This window comes from Peromyscus californicus, unplaced genomic scaffold, assembly GCF_007827085.1.
Source record: "Peromyscus californicus insignis strain IS unplaced genomic scaffold, ASM782708v3 Scaffold_18__1_contigs__length_77618521, whole genome shotgun sequence".
Taxonomy (NCBI): Eukaryota; Metazoa; Chordata; class Mammalia; order Rodentia; family Cricetidae; genus Peromyscus; species Peromyscus californicus.
The window spans coordinates 17,755,427-17,772,273 of NW_026294480.1; the positions used below are offsets into that span (position 1 = coordinate 17,755,427).

Consider the following 16,847-nt stretch of genomic DNA (forward strand, 5'->3'; position numbering starts at 1 on the left):
GGGGAAAGTGATAACAGAGAATCAATATCACAAACAGAATGCTTCCCCTGACCCCATCAGACTGAAACAGAAGAAAGTAGTTATGTCCAGATTTATTAGCAATGGCACATTAAATAAAATACTCTATCAAAATTTAAATAACCTAACTACCCTAAAGTTGGAATGTGACTTTTATTTTTTGGATTTTTACAGCCAGATCTTAAAATATAGTTATGAGGAAAACAAAAAAGGTTACAGTGTACCTCAACATCAAGGTCAACTCTCCCCAAGTAAACTAAGTTAGGCCTCATTTACATATTCAAGTCTATGCTGAGATGAAAAAGAATGTTAATACTTTTAGATTAAATTGTACACATGGAATAATTTAGGTAATTAAACTGAATTGGGTGTATAATTCCAAAGACTATTATTATCATATCCATTCTTTAGTTTACAATAAAAAATTCACTTATCTTAAAAATACATAAACTATGTCATTTACATAATGTGTCTGTTTTGTCTTCCTGGAGTTTCCCTAACTATTTTCACTGAAGATTTTCATCCCTTCCCACGCCCTTAGCTGTCATCAGATGTAATCATTGTGGGGTTTTGAGACTCCTTCCATCAAGGCAATCCACTGTCCAAGATAGTGTCTTATATTTAAAACTCTCAGTATGTGGTTGAATAAATGAATGACTGAGTGATGAAAGTCATCTTACAGTTTTCAATCTTATATCACATATGCATATTTACATATAGCAGTCATTTCCATTCTTGTATCCAGGTATAGGAACTATTTTATATTTCTATTTATTCATAGTAAAAATGTAAGACTTTCAGAATCCTATGGAAATTGAATTATAAATTTTATTCCAATTCCAATAGGTAGTCAAGAGTATTAACAGGTAGAGATTGAAGAACCTTTACTTTAAGCACATGTGATTTTGATGGTGGTAAGTTATATCTTAAATAGAAAAGCATGTATGAATAATAAAAAATCGGCCATCAATACAGTACAGAGCATTCAAACCAGTAGCCCAGCATACATCCATATATCTGTGCTTGCTACCATCTACTTACCCATTGCTATATTTTTGCTAATGCATATTGAACTGCAATCAGATTTCATCTGGCACTTGGCAGGAAATAGTTACAGAAAAGACATCCATCATTTTTGGTCCTAATGCTTTATTCATGAATTGGTACTGACACCATTTTGATTCAATCTGTCTTCTCTTCAGTACAGGCTTCTGATGCTTTATTATCAAGGTTTCGAAAACTAAGACTTTTAAAGCCCACATCTCAGTGTTGGTGTCTTACATACCTTACATCTGTGGCATCTATCTGATGGGCAATGGTCACGTTTTCTAGATAAATGCCTGGTTTTGACACTTGCTATTTGCTGTCTCATCATATAATTGACCGTGTATGATTTTTACTCAATTCACTATATAAACAGTCCTTTATTTTCAATGGACATATAACTTTTGCTCTTCATCATTTATTTCTCTACCTTATGCATCTCCCAGGATGAAAATTGTACATAGCAGAGAGAAAAGAAAAGGAATGGGGAAAGAAGATGGGGGTGAGGGAGAAGGAGAGAGAAAGAAAGAGAACAAAAGAGATAAGGGATATTATTCTAGGGCACATTATCAGTAGCTCACTTCCTTCTATTAATAATGCTAGACTTCAGGTCATTGTAGATGAATATATTTATGATGTCCAATTTCTTGTTAATATATTTAACAGAATAAGTTTTCTGTTATTGGCCACAATCAGATCATATATTATAAATAAATGTGTCTAAAAAAATTATTAGGTGCTGTACAAGTATCTCGGGGGGAAAATTGCTTGTCATTCACTTGTCATAGGATTGGGTTATTGGGTATTTACAGAACTGTTGGGTGAGTATGGTAGACCACTTGTAATTCCAACACTTAAATAGGGAAGAGAGAGAAGATTTACAGAGTACGCTGGCTAAATAGGACTTTTGAATCAGTGAACCTCTCATTCAATTTAGAGACCCTGCCTCCATACTTAATGTGGAGAGGAACCAATAGAGTCATACCATGTGGACCTCTGGGCTCCACATGCACACACAAAAATACATGTGCTCATATCATACACATATACAGTTGCTAAAATAATAACAGTAACTAAACAAAGCATAGATCATTTTTTCTATTTTCTATATAGCACATCCAATAATGTCAAACTCAAACTGTGATGAAATACTCACTTATAATTGTATTAAGTATTTAATACTTTAGAGAGAATGTTCGTACCTGTTAATCTGTTCTGATCCTCTTTTTTTACCATGTGGATTCCAGAGATTCAATTCAGGTTCTTAGGGTGGGCTTGAGAGCAAGCACCTTTAGCTACTAAGTCTCCTTGCTAGTATTTTCCCATTTAGTTTACAAGGAACAACTGCAATCGCTTATGTATATGTATGTACAAATGAAAATGAGACCAAAATTCTTTTTTCCTATGACTCAGTTTAGTCATTGATAGCTCTTTCCTCACAGAGAAAAAGAAATTACTTTTTTCTACATGACAGTTCTACCACTTCCTGAGTACATGTATATCTCACGTAGAAATATTTTCTTTAATTTATTTTCTTCATTGATTTGATGTGTGTGTGTGTGTGTGTGTGTGTGTGTGTGTGTGTATGTGTGTGTGTGTGTATGTATGTATGTGAAAGCATGTGTATATATGCATGTGTGTGTGCAAGACACAGCTTGTATGTGATGGTCAGAGGACAAAATTGTGGAGTTAGTTCTCTTTGTCCACCATTTGTCCTTTGGGAATTGAACTCAAGTTGTAAGCCATAATACCAAAGGTCCATAATTGCTGACCTATATCACTCACTCGGTATTTTCCTTTCAAGATTGAACACGTCATGGCCATTCTGTTGACATTTGTATCTCATCATTCATTTAACAAATTCATCAATTTATTCAGTGTGTGTGTGTGTGTGTGTGTGTGTGTGTGTGTGTGTGTGTGTGTGTGTGTGGTGTTAGCATGCGTTGGTGTGCATATTCATTTATGTAGTAGTGTACGTAAAAATCACTTTGTGTATATGAGGGGGGCAGAATACCACCTTGAGTGTCTTTCTCAGGAGGTATCTTTCATATTTTTTGAAACAAGTGTCTATCCAGGACCTAGAGATTCCTGACAGCTCAGCAAGCCCAAGCAGTTGCCATCCAGCTTTGTATAACAAGCATACATCACTGCACTTGGCATTTTGTGTAGGGTATAGATATGAAACTCAGGTCTCCAAGCTTGAGCAGAGAGAAATTCCTGAGTGTTCTTTTCCCTCAGGCCCTGCATACCATCATTTCTAAAACTGTGACCTTTTTGAACTCTTGAGTTCTCTTGAAATCTGAAGTTGGAGAATTGAAGCAAATAATATTGTTTTGTATCCATGGTCATATACTGCACATGTTACAAAACAATGACACAATATGCAGCTTTCTCTTAATGGTTGATATTTTCCTTGACAAATTGTTCTTCTTAATATACATTTACTTCCATTGATTTTTTTTGCACTTGTGTGTTTATAATCAATAATGTCTTAATGTTTCATGTCAGTTCATTCATTCAGATAAATGTACAAAAGAGTGACTACTTTGTATAGGTAAAACTTTAATTTTGTCATTAAAGGAAATAAAATATCATTTACCTTACCAGCATTAACTTAGATATACGAGTTCTGTAAGACTGTATTCTGAACTTATACCAAGATAATTTTCAATCAATAAGGCCTCATAAGTACTCATATAATATTTAAAGCATTGCCTCAATACATACTGTGTGACCTTTGTTGGAACTTTAGTGTGGGACCTTAAAATAATTAACACATTTTAAGCCTGAAAGTTACCTTATCAATATCTATCTTTATAATTGTTGACAAATGGTATTTTCATCCCTGAGAAGCTCTTCTTACAAGGAATGACAATGAATGTGGAGATTCAGGGTTCCTTAATATTGTGAGAACAAGTAATACTTGAGTGCTCATCTATAAACAAAACAGCTACATGATCTCTGGAGTTCAGTCCATACCACAGAGGACAGAACAGAAAAAATTTAAGAACTAGAGGATCAGAAGAAGGACAGTGAAATGCTATCTCCAGGGCATGACACAGCTTTACCATCATGGACTCCAAGCAATTGATGTTGTCTATACTGGGTCTGCATAAAACTACCAATCAGTTGAATCTGATATACTCCTACCACACCCCATCTGGCTGAACTATTGGCTATTGGGAGATTATTAGGGAGTCATTATCTTCAGGTTTTTTTTTTTGTTGTTTTTTTTTTGTTTGTTTGTTTTATTTTTTTTGCCTTCTACGGAGATCACTCAGCTCCAATAGATTGTTTCAAACCCAGGGCTACAAAGATGCCTGGTTGACTAAATCACAAAAGAAAACAAAGAGTTTAATATGGAAAAAGAAAGACATGTAAGGAGGCAGGAGGGGTGACTGGATGGGAGGGAGATAGTAGAGCGTGGAGGGTGAAAGCAATCAGAGTACATTTTATACATATACAAAATAGTCAAAAATCAGATTTAATAAAGTTGTAAAAAAGGAATAGAGATGAGATATACTATGGAGGTAAGTTTTACTTTGGACACAGGCTTGAGATTTTTGCTACTAAATACAGGGATATATTCACTTGCAAGTTTCTTGAGAATTTCTCCATAACTGGGCAATCTTTATCAGATTTCTTCATATGAATTCAGAGGTTGGAAAGATTGCATAGTTTTTAGTATAAACAGTAGAAAAAGGAAAAAATCAAGTAGATTCTATAGTTACATTCTTACTACTTATGATGATTTCAATAAATCAGCAGAAGAGAAAAATTATAAGGGACGCATTTAAATAAAATAACCGTATCATAAAATATTTGACCAAAAAGTTCTGGAGACAGTTTATGGTAGTGGTTATGGACATAAAGGATTTAATGCTGGAAAATTGCATATGACATGGTTAAAATGGTAAATTTTATATTACATGTATTTTGCCATAATGGAAAATGAGGATTTTAAATTAAATAAATGATGTTGAAACAAAATATCATAAGCCTTTCTCAATTGGCAACTGTTTCATTTGAAAAATAAATAAATCACCACATGACACACAATGCACCAAACTATAGTTGTCTAAATCAGGCTGGCTGTGCAGAAAAATTTAAATATATTAAAAGAATTTTATACAAAAATTAAGACACAAGAGTCAATTTTTCATAATAACATTTGTTTTCCCAAATGGAAGATTGCTGTCTTGGAGACATGGCGTCCTGATTTCATGTAATAGATTGAATGTAATTTTATTTTTGTACCTTTTTCTAGACTATAGTTTTTCTTTCCATACTTTGAAATTATACGTGTGTGATAGCTTGTTTTAACTGTCATCTTGACAATCTAGAATTACCCTGGAAGAGATTCTAGTTCAGGAATTATTTCCATCATACTGCTTGTGGGCATGCCTCTGGTGATTTGTCTTGACTACTAACTGCTGTGGGATGGTCTGTATGTCAAACATGTTGCTCTGATTGGTCAATAAATAAAACACTGATTGGCCAGTGACCAGGCAGGAAGTATAGGTGGGACTAACAGAGCGGAGAATTGAGAGAACAGGAAGGTGGAGGGAGACACTGCCAACTGCCGCCATGACAAGCAGCATGTGAAGATGCTGGTAAACCACGAGCCACGTGGCAAGGTATAGATTCATAGAAATGGATTAATTTAAGATATAAGAACGAAGCAAGGTGGTGGTGGCGCATGCCTTTAATCCCAGCACTCGGGAGGCAGAGGCAGGCGGATCTCTGTGAGTTCGAGGCCAGCCTGGGCTACCAAGTGAGTTCCAGGAGAAGGCGCAAAGCTACACAGAGAAACCCTGTCTCGAAAAAACCAAAAAAAAAAAAAAAAAAAAAAAACATATAAGAACTAGATAGCTAGAAGCCTAAGCCATTAGACCAAACAGTTAAATAATATAAGCGTCTGTATGTTTATTTTGTAAGTTCGCTGTCAGACTACATGGGCTTGGTGGGACCCGAAGAGAAAACTCTCCAGCTACAACTAACTGACCTAGCTCATTATGGGTGGCTCCATCACATAGGACATGCCTGAAGTTTTATAAAAGGGAAGAAAGCTAGCTGACAATCAGCAGAGATCAAGGAAGCATTCTCTTTGAGAATGTGGATGTAATGCTTTAGGTGTCTATCTTGGCTTACTCACAGTAGTAGACTACAATATGGAAATATAAAACAAACAAATCCTCTTAAGTTGGTTTTGGTGAAAGTATTTTTCACAGAAACAGAAATTAAACTAAAACAACTTGTAAATATAACATTTTACTATCATATAAACATAAAATATGAGATATAATTCTATGATACTTTAAAAATCCTTCTACATTTTGATTTTAAAATATCACTGAGTGATAATTTTAGGAAAAGAAGTGAATATATTCAGAGTAAATTACTTCTTGTTAAAGCAACTAAGTTGGAAATAAGAGAACTTTTATGAAAACTATTTTTTTTCTTGGTTTATTTCACAGGCTGCCTCATTTTACCTTAATGTCTATTTATGGTTATACATAAGTTTGCTATAATCCTGGGAGAAAGTAGGATTAGTAATGCATATCAAACAGCAATATTAATACAGAATTCATTTACAAATTCTGTTTTCAGCTGAATAAATAATGAGTATATTTATCTCTTTCTAAATGTTTAGGCACCAAAAGTTTTTATGAGATTCTTTCTTTAATAATTGTTTTAAATGGTTCCTACATTCAAATTAGAAAATTTTAGATAGTATTGGTTTTCATGTATTTTATTTAATAACTGCAAACTGAATCATAAAAGGAAGCTATATAGCTGGAACAAATGGAGACTATTTCTGAGAAATTGCAATTATCCTTGATTTTTGATTTTCTCTTATCTACCACAAGGTGATAAATTTGACAAAAAGTATTCTTAATGGTTTTGGTGCATGAAGAACTAGTTTGCACTCTCGTAATGAAGTGCCTCATCACCCACTCTTTTCCTGTCTAGTGGTCTGAGGCATTGTTACAGCAAGACTTCTGTCTCCACTGAAAAATCAATGCTTCTGAAATCTATTATGCAGCTGATGGCAGAAGAGATTCACCTTCACCTCTAAATACCAAGCATCATATGAAATTATAAATACAAGATTATGCAGTCATGAAGCACATACATTTTCAACTGTAAAATAATAATTTTCATATACATTAGAATGTATCTACTATTCATACTAACTGTGAAAAGGAGAGGTTTTAGATTTTGCTTTACTCATATAATTTTATGTGTGGTTGTATTTTGAAGACGGCAATCATTTTAGCTTTTTTAATGTGCTAAAATTCATATTTTCCTAATATTTTTGTCAGATGTTGCTTCCATCCACCTCACCTACAATGATTCCTTCCTTATCAAGATTCCAGGCTTTCCTGGAAACATTTTGACTCTGTAGAATTTATCACCACAACTCTGAGTTTGTGGGCTCCCTTACTCTACCAACCACTACACATACCAAGTTTGCTTTGTGCTTGTCTTTGTATCTCTACAGGGTGTTCCTTAGGGACGAAAAGAAGTTAAGCAACAGATGACATCAGTGCTTTCATTTGTGGTCACGGTTTTCATTAAGGCAAAGTCGGAACAGGCCTATAAATCTATAAGAAGATACAGACAGCACACAGGGATTCCATGAGAAGACAGGAAAGATTCACACAAGTTTGCTTCATTGTCAGGCTGTATAGTCTACCTATTCTGTTTCTGAGGAGCTTTTTGAACTCTACATTCAAAAAGAACTTCCTGAATCTTTTTCCTTTCCAACTTTTCACTTTTTGTCTTTGTCTACAAATATGTGTGATTTTCCCCTTAGTTAAATTTCAGCAACGTTTTTTTAGGGGGAGGGGAGTTGGGACAGGGTTTCTCTGTGTACCTTTGGAGCCTTTTCTAGAACTCACTCTGTAGCTCAGCCTGGTCTCAAACTCAGAGAGATCCTCCTGCCTCTGCTTCCAGAGTGCTGGGATTAAAAGCATGCACCACCACTGCCTGGCTCAGGATCTTTTTATAAACAATATTCGTGTATATCTCCCTCTATTTTCTCTCCTATTTTTTGAATAAATAACTTGTAAATATTATTTCCACAGCACACAATCATTTAAGCATTAGGAATTTTGGTTTTTAATTTCCAACACTGTCCAACTGAGAGAGAGTAACCCTTTCTAGATCTTCTTCAGTTCATACACCCTTCTTAAAATATGTCTTAAAGTGGACTAGTGAAAAGACTTACAGGATTAAACTGCCTGCTGTCAAGGATGATGATGTTAGTTTAATCCCTGAGCATTACAGTTCATAAGAAGAGAACCAACTTATTCCCACAAACTTTTCACTGACTTCCAGACACAGTGTGGTATGTGCATGCACACACACTTGCACGCACACGCACATACACACTCACACCCTACACACCAAATGAAATATACTAACTAAAAAATATTTTTCTAAAAATTTATTCTTTGAGAATTCACATATTTGGAATTGATCAAAGCATCTTATATGTGTGCTTGAAATTTTCAAAGCAAATAAACTAAAATATAATGAATTTACTAGAAGACATAAATTTAAGTTCTTCATTTGAACAAGGATGATGCCAATGGAAACACCAAACTAGACAGGAGGAAGCCCAAGGGTTTTCAACTTTACATAAAGAATGAGGAAAGTCAGAAGAAAGGTGGTTTTGCCCAAGGGAAGAACACACCTAATGGTTGTCCAGTGCCAAATGATCAGCCTGATAACACACATACAAGAACACTATATGGACATGATTCACTTATATTTAAGAATACATATGCATTTTTTATTTTTATTTTTTCTCTGCCTTTCTTTTTTTTATTAATTTAATTTTACATATCAGCCATGGATTCCCCTGTCCTCCGTCCTCCCGCCTCCATCCCCCCAATACACGCCCCCATTCCCACCTACTCCAAGGCAAGGACTCCCCTGGGGATTCAGCTCAGCCTGGGAGATTCAGTTGAGGCAGGTCCAGTCCCCTCCTCCCTTCACTTAGGCTGAGCAAAGTGTCCCAGCATAGGCCCTAGGTTCCAAAAAGCCAGGTCATGCACCAAGGACAGGTCCCAGTTCCACTGCCTGGGGGCCTCCTAAATATTTCAAGCTAATTGAATGTCTCACTTATCTAAAGGGCCTGATCTAGTTCCGTGGGGGATCCTCAACTATTGATTCATATTTCATGTGTTTCCACTAGTTTGGCTATTTGTCCCTGTGCTTTTTCCAATCATGGTCTCAATATCTCTTGCTCATATAATCCCTCCTCTCTCTCGCCAATTGGACTCCTGGAGCTCCACCTGGGACCTGGCCGTGGATCTCTGCATCTGCTTGCATCAGTCATTGGATGAGAGTTCTCCCACAACAGTTAGGGTTTTTGGCCATCTGATCACCAGCGTAGGTCATTTCGGGCTTTCTCTCGACCATTGCCAGCAGTCTGTTGTGGAGGTATCTTTATGGATTTCTGAGGACCTTTCTAGCACTTTGCTTCTTCCTATTCCCATGGGGTCTTCATTTATCATGGTCTCTTTTTCCTTGTTCTCCCTCTCTGTTCTTGATTCAGCTGGGATCTCCCTCTCCCCCAAGCTCTCTTTCCCCCGACCCTCGCCCTTCATTACCCCCTCTCACGTCCTGAGGTTTGCAGGAAAATGGATGAAACTAGAAAATATCATCCTGAGTGAGGTAACCCAAACTCAGAAGGACAAATATGGTATGTACTCACTCATAGGTGGATACTAGATGTAAAGCAAAGGATGACTAGACTGCTACTCACAACTCCAGGGAGGCTACCTAGTAAAGAGGACCCTAAGAAAGACACAGGGATTGCCCAAGAACAGAGAAATGGATGAGATCTACATATGCATTTATATGTTTGCACATTCATACAAAAACAAATTAGTAGAAAAGGAAGAAATTTGGAAAAGAATGAGAAATATATGGGAGGATTTGCAAGGAAAAGGAAGGTAGAAATACTGTAATTATATTATAATCCCAAAGACAAAGTAAAAACATTTGACTTTAATTTGAATGTATTCCTTCTAGCATATTTAGAATTTTTACTTTATACTAAGTTACAATTAAGAATTTATTTAATAAGTGCTATTCTGAAGTTCGTCTTTAATTGTGACATGTGGTGGTCAGAGTGGCTGTCTCCTTAACGAAACTCAACAGTTAGTCTGAATGGAAAACTTCATTTCATTCAAATAGCACCAAAATCTGGAGCCCTGGCTCAGTTGTGGATGCTGACTTACTTAATATAGGCCCCCCAGGGACTGATTTCTCTCACTACAAAATGAAAAAGAAGAGAGAAGGAATGAATAAAGGAAGGAAACATAAAATCAGCCATGTGCATCTATTCAACCTCTTATTATGCTACTTACGTTAGAGCTGATTTTGAAATCTGAAATTCATTTATAGACTTGTTCAAAAGAAACCAAAACAAATCCAACCCACCAAACAAACAAACAAAAACCCATAAAAAATGTGTCTGCTTATAAAGAACAATTCTAATATAAACAATGTTCTTGGTACAACAAGATCCCAAGTGGTGAACTTCCCTCACAGCAAACAAATGTTGTATGTTTCTCAAAACCAACCCTCTATAATACTTACACAGATAACAAAAGAAATTACAGATGCTTCTGAGTCATGGCTGAACAATAAAACTGAACACAATCTAGAAATCTGACATGAACCAATAAATGAAAATGTGTTTTTAGACTGATGAGTAAAAGTTTAGATTTGAAATTTTTTAAAAAAGACTTTTAGCTAACAATGTCGGACCTTTTAAATACAGGTGCAAACATTTATATTTACACAAATCTCAGTAAATATTTATTTATTTACTCAGCAAAAGAAAACATCTCCCGCAGTCATGCAAGATGGTTTCTCTTTTGTCCAATGATAGCTCACTGATTCTTTACTGCTATATTGGAAAAGATGATATTTGATTCCAAGATTTCATTAAAGTTGAATTACTTGAGTGAGTGGTGATAAGGTTGTGCCAAAGTAAAGGTTTACCTGTCTTGGGATCAATGGAGAAATAAGGTTGACCCTGAAGAATGCTGTAGACAACTCTGGCACTGTTCCCATAGGTGGGGTCATCTGCATCGGTGGCCTTGACCTGGAGCACGTAGGCACCTGCAAAATAACACAGTGTCACTTTCCTTTACAGGGGTGAAAATCATATTTGACTGTTCTACAAATGCTTTGAGTACGCTTTGCGCCCAACAATTACTTAAGCAGCATAACTGGGCAGTTTCAAGCCCAAGAGAAAATGATTACCCTCAACTCACCAAGGATGTTATCATCATAAAGACTGAACAAAGGTGGCAAATAAAGAGAACCCTTGCAAGCCATTGGCAATGATGTTAGCATTATTTTATGGTAACGATACAAGATTTATTTTTTAAATGTAAATATAAAGGAAAATTGTGGTCTAGTAAGTCTACGGTGAGTGGGTACATATATAAAAGAAAATGTTGAAGAGACATCCACATTGCGGAGGCAAGAAAGCCCTACTGCCATGAGCCAAGAATTGGAAAGAAGCTAAGTAACCATTCACTAATAAGTGGAAAAAAACAACATAGTACATAAACACAGTGTGATACCAAGAAGCTATGTAAAATACTGGAATCCTTGTGTTTGAAGGAACACAAAGTCTCAGAGTTCCTTGTGTTAAGTGGAATAAGACATCTGAAGAAAGACAAATACCAAATGACCTCACATACATGTGTGATCTAAACTAATAGACCTCATAGAATTTGAAGATTTAAGGGAGTTTACAAGAGGTTTGGGGATGTAGAGAGAGGAGGTGAAGTTTCATCAATGCTTACTGACTTCCAGTTACATGGAGAAAATAAGTTCTGGTGCACTGATGCAGAGCAAGGTGATCATAATAAAACAATGTGCTTCAGCTTTCAAAAGGCTAGACAAAAGTTTTATTAAATTTTTAAGGTATAGAAATGACAAACATTTGAGATGACTAAAACGATTGTATTTAACTTGATTTTATCAAATGGAACATGTATGAGAACTCTCTTTGAATTCCTCTAATATTTGCAACTTTATGCATGAAATTATGTTTCCTGTTTAATAAGTGTATGTACATAAAATATAAAAATGTTAATGAACTTTAAAATGTAGGCAACAATAGAGTTGTTAGTGTAATTGATACATATATCACATACATTTTAAAACTATGTTTCCAGTACATAGATCATTGAACTGAAAGGCACCACAATATCTTCATTGATTTACATACCAAAGAAAACATCAGGTACCATTTGCTTGAGTTCAGCTGCTCACTGTGGAAGCTTGAATTTCATGATTAAAATATCAATAGAGAAGCTAAAAGGTTTAGAGACTGTTAAATGATATGTAACTTCAATTTACAAATCAACAATGGCCTCTGACCATTAGGAAGCCTTTAATTAGAAAATAATATTAAAGAAACCAAGAAAGAAAAATGATATGAAATATTTGCACTGTCCAACAGCAGGAGAGGACCTCTTGGTCTCTGGGCCTAATTCCTCATAGGTTTGGGGCATAGCAAATCATTATAGCCAAACCAAAATATTTATATCTTTTCTTGGTTTCTGAAAATTGTGCATAGATTTAGGTACTAAGCAAAGCAGGACAGTTTTTACTGTTATACCTTCATATATATGTTATTTTATAAGAACTTTAAAACTATCTCTTCCAAATACTTTGCCCAATACTACTATTCTTAGTTTAGAATAAAGAAAAAAAGACAAGATATTACAAATTATAACAAAAGTCTTCACTAAGTCATGTTATGATCTGTAGACATTTCCAATGATATGTAAAACATACATATTTAATATAAACAAACACACATATATATTCATACAGAGAAATGTATATGTAACAATATTTCTTGTAAATAGTTAATATCACATATATCCAAGTTGTTATATTGAACGAGTCATCTTTGCTAACTGGGGGATACAGCACAAACACCAAACAGACCGTGAACTGTCAGGACAGAGGGACCAATCATCCTTCTATCTGTACTTTCAAAAAAAATACACTATTTAGATAAAGAAATAATGTTTTAGAATTTCAATAGTATGTATTTATCACTGAGATGATTTTTGGGATTTCAAGCCATCTGAATAGGGGAAAAGTATGTTACAGTAACTTTTTATAGGGAATTATAGACAATGCCAAGAAACTGCAAGTAATGCCTAGTCCTATCCATCATTATCAGTATTTTTATTACTATCAGTATTACTTAGTGTCTAAATTGGAACTTGTGCAAATCCTTTTTTAGGTTTTACTGATATAAAGAAACACCTTTGCATTGAATGCTGTCTTTTTATGGAACCATCCTGTAACTGCCTTGACAGGTTAGCATCCTGATTTTTCTTAAAACATCAACTCTTAAACTCTTATCTACTTTTCCCTCCAGCTTCTTTTACACAGACACATGGTCTCTCATTCAATAAACAAAAATTATGTCACTTTCTATTAAAAATAAGTTAAAGTTAAAAGCAAGACAAAACAAAACAGCCCTCTGTTCTATTTGTATACCTAATGGATAATATCTCAACTAAGCTATCTCCACTGTGCCTTAGGGATAGATACCAACCAAGCTACCAGAGCCTATGTCATACTTGCTCACACTCCCTTACTGTTTGTGAGGAGTCTTTCATACTGTGTGTCCTTGCTATCATCATTAACATGCTACCTGAGGAAAACTATATTTCCCATCAGCTCCCCAGCATCGTGTTATATCAATGAGCCCTTCTTTGTCTGTTTCAAGCCAAGATCACCCATTTATTACTTTATAACCCATCAGTCTTGGTATATTCATATTTCTTTAATCCATGAGCATCTTCTGGTATTCTCTCTATCTTCAGTCACTGCTGCAGGGGAATCTTCTAAGTATTAAGAATGCAGTTCTAGAACTTCACTTCAGACAGTTCAGTTTACTGCTCTTGTGTTAGCTCTCAATTCATAACCTCAGAAATTACAATTGATATACAGACAAAGCTGAGTAGGTCCCTTCCACATAGTCTTCCTGAAAGAATCAACCAGCTGGTAGAGACTCTATACCATGTCATTATATACCATATTCCCAAGTATGAATGCTAGCTTCAGTAATAACATTAATGTGATATGGTACATATTTGTTTCTGCTTTTCTTTTTTTTTCCTAAGGTCAGAAAATTAACTTATTTTGTAATAATATTACATGAGCAAATACAACAAATTTCAATAGACTTTATCATATAATAACAATAGGTACTATTTAAGTGTTGGTTAAAAACAACAAAACTATAGAGAAACATCACTCATGGAATATCAAGTACAAAAATTTCAACACTAGTATGAGTCATGTTCTTATCATCCACTTGTTAATATTAAAAAAAACTAATTTGGATATTATGCTCCTATGGATGATTAAAAGAGTGATTTGTGGATGTGTTTTTCATACATATTAAAATACAAAAATTCACATAATGAACCTTGTTGGGTTTTTTTTTTGCATTTCTTTCTCTTTTTTCCTTTTTTTTTTTTTTGTTTTTTGTTTTTTGTTTATTTCGAGACAGGGTTTCTTTGTGTAGTTTTGGTGCATGTCCTGGATCTTGCTCTGTAGACCAGGCTGGCCTCAAACTCACAGAGATGCGCCTGGCTCTGCCTTCCGAGTGCTGGTATTAAAGGTATGAACCACCACTGCCTGGCGCATTTATTTTTCTTAATTCAATTAGAATATAATTTTATCACTTCACTATCCCTCTCTTCTCTCTTCCTCTTATCCTTCCCCGGTCATATCCTTTCTCTCTCCCAAATTCTTTTACCATTCGTTGTTACATAGACATGTAAATTGATTAACATACAAATACAATTTGATGAATCTGTCTATTTCCAGGGCTGACTGTTATTTGGATCACCACACAGGGGGCTCATCCCTGGGGAAGGAATTTATCCCCCTTCTAAAGCTGTTCATTATCTATAGCTCTTCATCTAGACATGGATCTCCATGAGATTTTCCCAATCCACACTGAAATGTCAGCTGGTTTTTGAACTGTTCATGTCTTGTTTAGAGAGCCATGTTGTTTATGTCATGGGTGTAGTTTCCTGTAGCCACCAGAGAGTACAATCTCTTAGCATTCTTCCTGATCCTCTGGCTCTTGCAATCTTTCTGTCCCCTATACCAGAATGTTCCTTGAGCCTTGATATCTAGAAGAAACCAAGTTCCTATCTTAAAAAAAATAATTATTTACATCTCAATTGCAGCTTCCCTTCCCTCCTCTCCTCCAAGTCCCTTCATCAATTTCTCCTCTACCCTCCCATCTACTCCTTCACTTCTTTTCAGAAAAGGGCAGGCCTTCCATGGATATCAAGAAAACACGGCATATCAAGTTGCAGTAAGATTAGGCACCTCCTCTTGGGAATTAAGGCTGACAAAGGCAACCGAGTATGAGGAATAGGTTCTCAAAAGCTGGCAAAAGAGTCAGAGACAGCCCCCTGCTCCCACTGTTAGAAGCCCCACAAAATGACCAAGCTATACAACTGTAACATATATACAGAGTGCCTAGGTCAGTCCCAAGCAGGCTCCCTGGTTGTCAATGCAATGTCTGTGAAACCAATGAGCCCAGGTTGGTTGATTCTGTGAGTTTTCTTGTGGTGTCCTTGAACCCTCTGGATCCTCCAATGCTCCTCCCCCTCTTCTGCAGGATTCTCTGAGGTCCACCTAATATTTTTGGCTATGGGTCTCTGCATCTATTCCCATCAGAAAATACGTTTTTAAAGATGCTGTAGAATTTGTTCATTGATTAAATCCATCTGAAATAATCAAAACTATTAAAATAGACTGGAAAAGACATCTCCCATTACAACCCCCCAGGGTGCTAAGTAAGTCCCTTTGACTACATTTCTAGGATCAGTTTCTCTTTTCTTGCTGCTTATCCTGACAAAACTCCTCCTGGCCCCAGAGTAACCTCAGTACCATTAATGGTGTGACATTGAGTCATAATTCTTTATTTGGTACAAGGACGCAGAAGCACTTTGAAGTCATAAAATCTCTTGCTACATATGAACTAAACATTTTAGACTATACATATTTACACCTCTTGATCAAGTATTATATTGATGGATAAGTGAATCCATTTTTTATGAGCACTTCATCTCATATCTGTATGCCAAGAATTCTATTCCATGAATACCAATGCAAATGGAAATGTTTCCTGCACAAGCTCACTGAACTCCAATTTATGGTTATGGCACAGTGCTTCCTCTTTCATATCTAATATCATTTGGAAGTGTTTTCACAGATCTGTTAAGAAATTCAACAGAAATTATGATAAAATGTGTGAGATTGTAATGCATTTACTCAGTGGCTCTCAGAATCCAATAGTCCTTGCATTTATTTCCACTGTGGCATCATATTCCTACTAAAACCCTGCAATTACTTTTAATTCAAACAGATCTAGAGAAATGGGATAATCTAGAGCTCATTTAGTACCAACAAACATTTATAACATGATTGTTTTTATTTGATTAGATTGCTTAATCATGACAAGTGTTAGATGGGGTATCCATCTATCAGGCATCTATCCATTGCCCTGTTCAGTTATATGAATCTAAATTATTATGTTTAAAATGTATAATGAATAGTGCATATATGTGTGTGTGTGTGTGTGTGTGTGTGTGTGTGTGTGTGTGTATGTGTGTGTGTGTGTTTATAGATCAAAAGTCAAAAAGTTTGAATCCTGGAGTCTAATAATTAAATAGATACATCATCTTTCAAAC

General features: G+C 35.5%; 1 protein-coding gene across 5 annotated transcripts in view; it reads right to left on the reverse strand.

Annotated features, from left to right (window-relative positions):
* The window catches only part of Cdh12 (cadherin 12), a 988,903-nt gene that overhangs the window by 84,591 nt on the left and 887,465 nt on the right, over positions 1-16,847 (reverse strand). For all 5 annotated transcript variants that reach the window (XM_052743072.1, XM_052743068.1, XM_052743069.1 and 2 more), the window contains one exon: positions 11,089-11,208. In XM_052743072.1, the coding sequence (XP_052599032.1) occupies positions 11,089-11,208 (120 nt within the window). The remainder of the gene's footprint in view (positions 1-11,088; positions 11,209-16,847) is intronic.